This window comes from Cebus imitator, unplaced genomic scaffold (genome assembly GCF_001604975.1).
Source record: "Cebus imitator isolate Cc_AM_T3 unplaced genomic scaffold, Cebus_imitator-1.0 Scaffold592, whole genome shotgun sequence".
Lineage (NCBI taxonomy): Eukaryota > Metazoa > Chordata > Mammalia > Primates > Cebidae > Cebus > Cebus imitator.
In genome coordinates, this window is record NW_016107907.1 from 1,029,548 (window position 1) to 1,040,781 (window position 11,234).

Sequence of the window (11,234 nt, forward strand, 5' to 3'; positions counted from 1 at the left end):
AAAGTTGGTGTCTTTTCACCCTTCTCTTATGAAAATGAACATGGTCCCTGGAGGCAGAACTTAACATGACTTGATGAAAAATGTGGCTGTACTAATTCTCTCAAGACATTTTATGTTTCAGTAAAATGATACCTAGTAGCAGACTAACAACCACATGGGCAAGCAGGATGCTGAATCTCAGTATATTTAAGATGGAATATAAGAGAATGACCAGAAACTAGAATTTCATTTTCATATGCTGTTCAATCATTTTTTTGCTTTTAGTATGGATTAATTAAAAAGATTGAGTTTGTCATTACAAGAACATGAACTTTTATTGTTATAAACTGAGGACATCAATATATGTTGTTCTGGATTTCCACCTATTTTGATGTCAGATTTCATAAATGTTATGAGTTACATATGTTAGCACATGTGGAATGGTGACTGAAGAATTTTTTTGCACAATTTAGGATGATCTTGTCCTTTTGAAATACCAGTTTAGTTTACTTGGTATACTAGGCTCTCTTTTGACATTAATGTAACTTTTGAGACTTTAAGTTAGACATAGCTTAGCTTTGAATTCTGTCCGAAAGCAATATATGGTATGCCTGTATTGTATTGGTGCTAGAGTAAATGAGGTTTTACCGCTTTTCATTTTACAGTCTGTTTTGGAATAAAAGAGGGACTGAAATGTACAGATACCATGTTTAGACAGAATCACCAGTAGATGTTGGTTATATAAAATATGTTGTATAATGAAAAATATATAACTTTTAAAAGTATGTGCTAGTAAAGAAGGATTGGCAAGATACACTGTTAGTGGAAACAGCAAACAACAATTCTTATAGCATCCTGAGGGTGGCGTTTGTGTGTGTAGATGAGGGAGCTATGTATACGTGTGTAAGTGTACCCATGGACAGTGTTGGGAAGGCTTTATAAGAAACTTGATGGTGGTTACTCTTGGGGGAGTAAGACTCTGAGGGTCTTGTGTAGGAAGATGGGCTTTCCATTGCATGCCTTTTCAAAAAAAAAACCTGTACATAATATTTTTGTTTAAAAAATAATTGCACAGTCTGTTAACATTCAGCTTTATGAAATGTGTCTAGTAGTATATGCATATACTCACAGTTATTTTAGTGATTTTTCCTGAAGATCAAAATGGACACATTTGCCGGAAAGCTTGATTTGAGCTATGAAGTTTGTCCTTAAAATCTTTACTGTTAGAGGCTCGTGTTTACTTACCATATTACTTATTTTCTTTACAGGGAGACCAAATTTTGAGGAAGGTGGACCAACATCAGTAGGGAGAAAGCATGAATTTATACGCTCAGAAAGTGAAAATTGGCGTATCTTTAGAGAGGAACAAAATGGAGAAGATGAAGATGGAGGTTGGCGACTAGCTGGATCAAGGAGGGATGGAGAGAGGTGGCGACCTCACAGTCCTGGTAAGACTTCTGTTGAGTAAAGGCACACAGGGACTGAAATAAGGGAAAGTTTGAAGGAAATAGGGATTAAATAGAAAAGATAAAGGCAGGGGGAGGGGAGCAGTCATACTATTTATGCTATCACAGTTTTATTACTGGAAAAAATTCCAACATAAGAATTTTCTACTAAATCTATTCAGTTGATTGAAATCACTTTTCTGTTTTTCTGGGACAAATAGTGTAGTGTAACAGGGAGCACCTGCTCTCAACTGCAGAAATGAGGGTTTCATTCAGTTTTGTGTAACTCTAAATCTTTGAATCTTTTTTCAGCATTCTTTAAGACTTAGAAATGTATAAAAAATACACACTTGAAATATGTGATTCCCTCCCCAACAATGGGTTTTTCTTAACAAGAAAGGATTTATTCTTTCATTTTTTCCCTTTCGAAAATATGATTTAACTTTGTTTGAAGAATAAGCTTTAAACCTAGGTCAGAAACATAGTCACAAGTTCATTCTTTTGTCTTTCTAACTTTAGAAAAAGGAGAGAGAATAGCAGTGATTAGTTCTTCTGTTTGTCTCTTAAGAATGCTTCAAACTGTTCTTCTTGGACATTAGCTATGCTGGTAATTGAAGACACTAGTGCTTTGTGTTAAAGTTCATCCCTTGCCACAGTGCTGATTCCGTGCCTCATGATAATCAGATGCAACTGTAGTTCGAATAGTGGGGTCATGCAAAACTGAAGCACACAGAGAGTATGTGCATGCCCTATGAATTTCATGTGTATGACAATATTTTATCAACCATCTGCCAGAGCAGCTTACCTTTAATACAGGAAATTATTACAATGTAAACTGTTTCTACTTTTAAAAATCAAGTTATTAGCAAAACCACTAGCTTAGATCTGGGTAGACATTATAACAGGCATTCACGGTATTGTAATGGAGTGGTAGGTAGATAGACACATACTGAAGTTAATGTTTGGGTAGAGTTAGGATGCTTTTATACCTGCTCTTCATGGCTGTCTCTGGGATGCGTTTTCTGTCATTAGTGGGCATTGTTTGCATCACAAGATCTAGATAATTTTCGTAAGTCTGTGTCCTGGGCCAAATGTTATTCTTCTCTAAAAGACATCATGGGATTTTATGCTGAGCTTGTTCTGTAGGCAGAGGGTTTGTAGACTATGTACCCAACAAGCATTCAGTGAAGAATGGATAGGATCTGGGCTGAGAGAGAAAAGAAATTCCAGCTGGTCAAAAACAAACAAGGTGAATGTTTTGGAAGATGAACAGTGTTTTTTGAGCCCAAATGTCTGATGTTGATTCTATTAAAGGGAGTTTAACAAAGCACATCCCACCCAACATGTAAAATTTGGTGATATATTATCTTCTTATCTTTTCTAAATCTTTCTTTCCCCCTAATATTTGACTTTCATGTCATTTTTGTCATCAACCTGTGTATCTTCCAGAACTTTTAATCCATATACGCATATATTTTTTCCATCACACCTGTGGCTGAAATCCATATACTTTTAAGAGACGGCTTGGGGGATATAAAGATACGTGGATCTGAAAAAACACTGTAAATGCATTTTAAAGAAAGAATACCATTCACTTTTTAAACGCAGCATATTCAAAGTATAGTCTGATTATAGCAGTTTTTATACGTTAACTCTTAGCATTTGTTAGATTATGGTTATTCTTTTATTAAGATTTGAGTAAAACTTTAAATTATTTTAACTGCTATTATCTTTACGAAAATAGTATCCAACTTTAGTTCAGATGTAGGGTCTGTAAATCAGCGGTCAGCCTTAATAAGTATCTTACATGTCTTACTTGCTGCATTTAGTTTAGTGAGTAAAATTTGATGAACTACTGGTAAGATAACAACATTATGGGATATAAAATAGGGCTTCTGGCTGGATGTGTATGGAGGTGGGACCATTAAGGACAGGAAGGCATCCAGTCTGGGAGATGAACGGAAACATGAGCCGGCTACCTAGAAGGATAGATTCCTATCATGATGCATGTGTATAGACTGTTAGAAATGAAAGCAGTACGGAGGGCCCTGGAGTTCATTTGATCATGAAGACTCTTTTTGTATAATGGCTCTAGGTTTCCATTTAAGCAATCTGGGTATAAAATTCCTTAGTTCTCATAGGAAATAAATAGTGTTTTGTTGTTGTTATATCCAGGGATGGGAGTGTGGGCATAAGATTTTGTTTCCTGAGTGGCTTAGCAGATGCTGCCTGTATTTGGCATTGTAACATTTTGCCCTTTGTTTTCCAGTTTGATTTTTAGATTACTTGTTTTTTGCAAATTTTGTCTCAGTAGTAAAAACATTTAGCTCTGGCCACATTTCTTTTTTTTTTTTTTTTTTTTTTTTTTTTTTTTTTTTTAAATCCCCCACAGAGAAAGCAATCAGGGATGGAAAATTCTAATAGGTGAAAGCCTGCTTTTCTTTTTAAGACTCTTTTAGACTCAGTTCTGACAGAATTTCCCTTTCTTTTTTTGGAAAAACACCTTAAGTAGGATCTTTTATTCTTAGGCAGTCTTTTTTTCTGTTGGAAAATGTAGATTTAGGAATGTCCCTAGGGTTATTATATGGAAATAAAAATTCCCTAGGAAGAATTAAGAGATGAGAAAGAAGGGAAAGGAGTAAGCATGTTGTGGAACAAGCAGCAGAGGGTGCAGAATTGGATTTTAGTTCTACTTTTCCATGTGTGAGTTACTTCTGCTGGCAGAGTTTTAGTTTCTTCTTAAACTATAAAATTAGGATAGTGGACTTTATAAAATCTCTGTGACAACTTTCAGCACTGTAATTTCATGAATTTTTTTGGGGGGGGGATCAGAATTACAAGTGGGAACTTGGCATTAATAAATAGGCATGATGAGTCTGATATTATGAATCGACACAAGGAGCTGATTTTATCCATAAAGAATGATATTTTCATGGGAAGAAAGAAAATGCTTTAAGATTGGGCAAAGTGAAGGCATAAACTTCAGTATGGAAAGCTGTCTAGTCCATTAAGTCTGGATGAAGAGTTGGCAGCTAATTAGTATTTTAATGAAGTACCTAGGACTTACTAAAAGTGCAAACTTGGGGCCGGGCATGGTGGCTCACGCCTGTAGTCCCAGCACTTTGGGAGGCCAAGGTGGACAGATCACCTAAGGTTGGGAGTTGGTGACCAGCTTGACCAACATGGAGCAACTCCGTCTCTACTAAAAATACAAAACATTAGCCAAGCGTGGTTGCGCATGCCTGTAATCCCAGCTCCTCGGGAGGCTGAGGCAGGAGAATCACTTGAACCTGGGAGGCGGAGGCTGCAGTGAGCCGAGATCAGGCCATTGCACTCCAGCCTGGGCAACAAGAGTAAAACTTCGTATGAAAAAAAAAAAAAGTGCATACTTGGAATACCAAGTGTCCTTTAAATGTGCTCCATTTTAAATTTATCTTTTAAAGCTTTAGAGTATGTTGCATAACTCAGTACTTAAGTACTGCTGTCATTTCATAATGGTATATATACTCTGAACTCTGAACTTGATTTAATTGCATAGTGTTATCTTTACTAGGTCAGTCCATTTGAGTTTGCAGTCAGTTGTAGTTTTCTCCTTTATTTTCTATTTTTGATTTTCTTTTTCAAATACTGTCATAAAACTTTTCTAAGGTTTGTGTCCTCCTCATCTCAGATGGCCCTCGTTCTGCAGGCTGGCGGGAACACATGGAACGACGTCGAAGGTTCGAGTTTGACTTTCGAGATAGAGATGATGAGCGGGGTTACCGAAGGGTTCGCTCTGGCAGTGGGAGCATAGATGATGACAGGGATAGCTTGCCTGAATGGTGCTTAGAGGATGCTGAAGAAGAAATGGGCACATTTGATTCATCTGGAGCATTCCTCTCTCTAAAAGTAAGAAATGTATTTTAAATGTAATGACCAGCATTCACCTTATACCAAAGCCAAATCTGCTCTTCATCTTTGGTTTTATTCTGTTGATACAGAAAGTACAGAAAGAGCCTATTCCAGAAGAGCAGGAGATGGACTTCCGGCCTGTGGATGAAGGGGAGGAATGCTCTGACTCTGAGGGTAGCCATAATGAAGAGACCAAAGAACCCGATAAGACAAATAAGAAAGAAGGAGAGAAAACAGATAGAGTAGGAGTTGGTAAGCCCTCTTCTTGCCTTTTACTTTTTTTTTTCATCATCAAACCAAAACTTTCCTAAGTTCATCTAAGAATACTTCATGTTCCAGAAGCTAGTGAGGAAACTCCCCAGACCTCATCATCATCTGCTAGACCAGGTACTCCTTCAGACCATCAGTCTCAGGAAGCATCACAGTTTGAGAGGAAAGATGAACCCCAAACTGAGCAAATGGAGAAAACTGAAGAGGAGACTCGGATGGAAAATAGTCTACCAGCCAAAGTGCCCAGCAGAGGGGATGGTATGTATTTGTGGGAACAGACAAGCTAAAATAGGATTCTGCTGAGGCCAGTGATCACTGATATGATAGGCTTCTGCTTCTAGAACTGCTTTAGGTGGGTGAATTATCAGAACAGATAATTTTACCAGTAAACCCAGTCAAACAGTGCTTCTCACATATGTGTCCATCTCAGAATTTACCAAAACAGAGTTAGAATCTGTAAGGGTAGAGCCCTGGAATCTCATGTCCTAAGGTGTTATGACATAGCCACCCTGTCCTTACTAGTGAACTGGATGTTATATCCTCTGCATTCGTTTAATTCCCATATCAGACAGTTACCTTCCTTTCATGTGATGGTTAATTATGTGTCCAGCTTACATTACCAGTTGACAAACAAAAATTGTTTGTCAAAAAGAAGCCAAGAGGAGAACATGTATGAATCTGTGGCAGAATAAGCTTAAAATAGATCTCTTTCAGTATTAAATTATTGCTTTAAGTTGCTCATATACCTTATTAGGCAATATTAATGCTCATTTCCATATTTCTTCTTGTACATATTTTAAAATGTCACTGTAATGCCTGGTGTTGAAGGGTTAACTGATTCTTTTACCATAAAAATTTATACCCTTTGATGGTATATGAGACACTGCATGATCTGGCATCTGCTTCCCTTTGTGCTGTTTCAATGCCAGTCTCTTTACCTCCCTCACCTTCTACTCACCAGCCTCAGAAGCTTTTAGGTCCTGAAATGTCCCCTGGCTTCTAGGGTTCATACCTTAGCACACCCTTTTCTCTGTTCTTGAAACTCTTCCACCCAAAGCCCCCAAGCTAGGGTAGGTGTCCTCTTCTTTTATTTCTTATAAACAAGCAGCCTTATTTCTAACATAGCATTATAATATCATAAAGATGTTTATTATCTTGTTTTCCCAGTAGGCGAATATTTTGAGCACTCAAACCAATAATTTTTCAGTTTTTTTAAATGCTTAGAACAAAGCTGAATTTTTTTTTAAAGAGGTGGGATTAACTGGGTGCAGTGGCATGTGCCTGTAATCCCAGCTACTTAGGAGTTTGAGAACAGCGTGGACAACATAGTGAGACCCTGTCTCTAAAAGCAAAACAAACAACAACAAAAACAAAACAGGGTCTCACTAGGTTGCTTATCCTGGGTCCAAACTCCTGGACTCAAGTGATTCTCCTGCCTTTAGCTTCCTGAGGAGCTCAGCAAGTATTTGAATCTGTACTCTACATAGCAGACATTGTGAGACTGGTATATCTTTGAGACAGTTTGATTTGTAGTAGTTGTTTTTCAGTTATGATATGCCCCAGAACTACTTGTACATTCTTTTGAATGTACATGCTGAAGCCTTATTCCAGGAGATTCTTGGGTCAAGTCTAGACATGTATATTCTGAGAAAGTTTCATAGATGTGCATTAAAGGTCAAAACTCTAGATTTATAGTGTGTATGGGAGATAAAACATGCATATATCACTATTTCAGGACAAAAAGTAAGATAGGGGTTCACTGTTGGCAGACTCTTGGGATGCTTCAGGAAATAGGTGGTCTCTGAAGACATCTTGGAATAATAAGTAGAATTTGGAAGTAAGTGTAGCTAGATGAATTAGAAGAAGGCATTCCAGTACTAGGGAGCAGTGAAAGCTAGAGTGAAGAAGTGGGACTGATCCAGGCTTGGGCAGGAATCAGCTCTTGGTTTTATTTGATGAAATATGAAGTGTGAAAGGAGGATATTGGGAGACTTAGTTAGAACATGGATTTGACAGCAGGTTGTGGACTATCTTTTGTTGTGATGACAGTTCGGCTTTACTGTGACCTCCTAGACTCCTGAGCAGTCATTATGTGGTAGGTAGTACACCTGTAAAGGTAAGTTGTGACAGATGAGATTTTAAAATAGAAATTGGCAAGACTTGGTCATTGACTGGATATCAGGGTAAAGAAGAGAGAAGAGCCAAAGATGACTGAAGTGCCTGAGAGGATTATGGTGCCATTCACATGAAAAGAGAGTGGAAGTTAAGGAGCACATTGGGGAAGGGAGAGAATAAATTCAGTTTTGAACACTGATTCTGAGGTGTTGATGAGAAGAAATTAAGTGGAGATGGCCAGAGAGCAGTTGTGAATGAGGGACTATAGCTAGATGAAAATAGTTTAGGGCTAGAGAGAGAATGAAAATTACAGAGATTATATGCACTTATTAGGAGTAAGAGAAAAGTGAACTGAGAATAGAACTTAGAGAAACTCCCATTTTTAAAGGATAGAGGAAGAGGAACCAGAGAAAAATCCTCAGAGGTAAAAGTTGAGATAGGAGAGTAGAGTGCAGGGAAACTAAGGAAGGGGAATGTTTTAGCTTACAATTGAGTTGATAATGTTAGATGCTACTAAGAGATTGGATGAGGAGGACTAGGAAAAGTCATTTTCTTCGGCAACTTTATGTCACTGCTTATGTTTGAGAGAGGAGCTTTAATGGAGACGTGAGAGCAGAAGTCACCTTACAGCAGGCGTGGGTAAAGTGGATACAGCATGTATAGACTGTCCTTTGAGAAAGTGTGGCAAAGAATGAGTGAGTGAGAGGAGCAGGAATTTGGAGAAGCTATCTGTAGTTGAACAAACAAGATTTCAAAAAGGAAACTGCAATTATACTAATTACTTCCATCCTCCTTTTCCTTCTTAAGAGCCTACACATTGAGAGATTAGAAATAGGAACCAAGACAAAACCTCTTTTATAATTTGTATTGGTATTGAGAAGAACATCGTGCACTGTACAGGTAGACTCCAAGTGCTTCTCATTATCCTACAACAATATATTGAATTATGTTAATCTTACTGAGCATAATCGTAGATATTTTCAGTAAAGGTTTTGATGAGATATACCATACCTTTGAGAAGATTTAGGGTGCATTGATAACTATCTTTTACAATTGGAGACATGTTACAAAAAAAGGATTAGATTGATTGTTTCTAAGAGGTCAGCCTATAACCGGGTGGATGCTCTAGTGACACAGGTAAGCCCTGGAGAAGCACCTTTTAGGTACCTTTTAACTCTTACCTTTTGTCATTAATTCTGTTGTTCTAGGAAAGAATATTGTCTCCATAGAAGTAGCTTCACTGTTCATGACAGGGTTCACATTTCCATTGGGCCCATTTAGCAGGCTGTGCAACTTGATAATGTAGTTAACCTTCATACAAGTCTCTATATTTCAAAGGATTTTCATCTGATTTTCCCCCCTAGAAATGGTTGCTGATGTCCAGCAACCCCTGTCGCAGATTCCTTCAGACACAGCCTCTCCTCTTCTCATACTTCCACCTCCTGTTCCCAATCCTAGTCCTACCCTCCGGCCAGTTGAAACATCAGTTGTAGGTGCTCCTGGAATGGGCAGTGTTTCCACAGAACCTGATGATGAAGAAGGTCTCAAACATTTGGAGCAGGTAAAAATCCTGTCATTCTTTTTTGTCTCTTCTTAAACTGCCATAAAAAGTGCAGGCCTTAGGTGAATATTCAAATACAAGAACTTTTGTCACTAGATTTTAAATACTGGAAAAATTGGCTATTTAGTGTTTATTTGTACAAGTAATTGTCTTTCAAATCATTTCATGCTTATAAGTTTCTGCTATGTGGTAGTCATTATGTCAGGTTATTTTTTGCTCTTAGGTTGCCCTTAGCTATTTACTTTTCTTTTTTCTTTTTGGACATTAATGGAATGCCACAAAAGGAGAATACAAGCAGCTGTGGATGATCACTGTGTCTTCTGTATTTATTGCTTCAAGTGTAACAGGGAAAATAGTTAAACTCTCAGAGCATTAACATCTTATTCATGTCTCTAAATTTCCCCAAGATTATGTATACCATTTTTATATGTAAAGTAAGTGATAGCTTGCTTTTCTACAAAAGAATTTCGTTTCCCTTTGGGGTGGGATGACTAGTGGCAGGAAATTCTGAAGAAAGGAAAAAGGGAGATAGTGTCTTAGTAAAACTTATAAAAGATTTTATTTGTAATTGTATTAATTGAGCCTTTTGTTCTGTTAACATCCTTTTTACAGGTTTAGTTTATACCATTTAGAGTTGACCAACAGCTTATTAGTTTAAAAAGTACTCTTAGCCAGGCAAGGTGGTGCATGTCTGTAGTCGCAGCTAGTTGGGAGGCTGAGGTGGGAGGATCGCTTGAACCCAGGAGTTCAAGAACAGTCTGGGTAACGTAACATCACATCACATCACATCACATCACATCACATCACATCACATCACATCACATCACATCACATCACATCACATCACATAAAACTTACCTCATCTCCATTAAAAACAACAAACAAAAAAAGGTACTAGTGTTGATTTGAACCCTGGGCTATGATCTCTAGCAGTTTGTGTTTTAATCTTAGTTGATTTGATTAGTAATTTTGAGATCTTGAGCAAGACTTGGCATCTCTGAGCCTTAGTTTCCCCTCTGTAAGATGGGGATAGTACCTATTTCATGGCATTGTTGCGAGAATTAAAATGTTACCTACTATATTCTTCGCATAGTGACTTTTGTAGATCAAGTAGTCCAAAAAAAAGGCAGGCACTGTTATTATGTGTACAAGTACTAATTTAGGATCGTTTGTTTCCTTGATTTTTGTTTTTCTGTTATTAGCAAGCTGAGAAGATGGTGGCTTATCTCCAAGACAGTGCACTAGATGATGAGAGATTGGTATCAAAACTGCAAGAGCACAGAGCTAAAGGAGTGTCGATTCCATTGATGCATGAAGCAATGCAGAAGTGGTATTACAAAGATCCTCAGGGAGAAATTCAAGGCAAGTTGTTCCTTTTGCCCAGTGCTGAAGTGTATGCCATTACCTACAGAATCTCTAAGAAGTTATTTGTTTAATTTGAATTATAGTAGAAAAAGAAGTCAGCAGGCTTTCTTCATGTGTACATGCACACACACAGACTAGAAATATTTCTGATTGCAGATATTTTTAGATTCTTTCCCCTGATTTTTGAATATTTGCATTGTATGTACCAGTTGAACATCCCAAATCTGAAAATCCAAATTCCATAATGCTCCATTGAATGTTTCCTTTGTGTGATGCTCAGATTTTAGAGCATTTTGGATTTCAGATTTTTGTATTAGGGATAGTCAGCCTATGTGAAAATAATTTGAATACAGCCTGGTATGATGGCTCATGCCTATAATCCCGGCACTTGGGGAGGTTGAGGCGGGCGGATCACCTGAGGTTAGGAGGTCGAGACCAGCCTAGTCAACATTCGAGACCAGCCTGGCCTACATAGTGAAATTCCATCTCTACTAAAAATGCAAAATTAGCTGGGCATGGTGGCAGGCACCTGTAGTTCCAGCTACTTGGGAGGGTGAGGCAGGAGAATGGCTTGAACCTAGGAGATGGAGGTTGCGGTGAGCTGAGAT

The 11,234-nt window shown here is 37.9% G+C and overlaps 1 protein-coding gene across 4 annotated transcripts in view; it reads left to right on the plus strand.

Annotated features, from left to right (window-relative positions):
* Window positions 1-10,712, plus strand: part of LOC108294621 (GRB10-interacting GYF protein 2-like) — a 99,814-nt gene extending 89,102 nt beyond the window's left edge. For 2 of the 4 annotated variants that reach the window (XM_017516538.2, XM_017516539.2), the window contains 6 exons: window positions 1,248-1,427; window positions 5,095-5,312; window positions 5,405-5,567; window positions 5,655-5,843; window positions 9,065-9,261; window positions 10,464-10,712. In XM_017516538.2, the coding sequence (XP_017372027.1) occupies window positions 1,248-1,427; window positions 5,095-5,312; window positions 5,405-5,567; window positions 5,655-5,843; window positions 9,065-9,261; window positions 10,464-10,697 (1,181 nt within the window). In that variant the 3' untranslated portion in view covers window positions 10,698-10,712. The remainder of the gene's footprint in view (window positions 1-1,247; window positions 1,428-5,094; window positions 5,313-5,404; window positions 5,568-5,654; window positions 5,844-9,064; window positions 9,262-10,463) is intronic. The other 2 variants (XM_037734238.1, XM_017516540.2) reach the window with 2 other exon arrangements.
* Window positions 10,713-11,234: the final 522 nt, after the last annotated feature.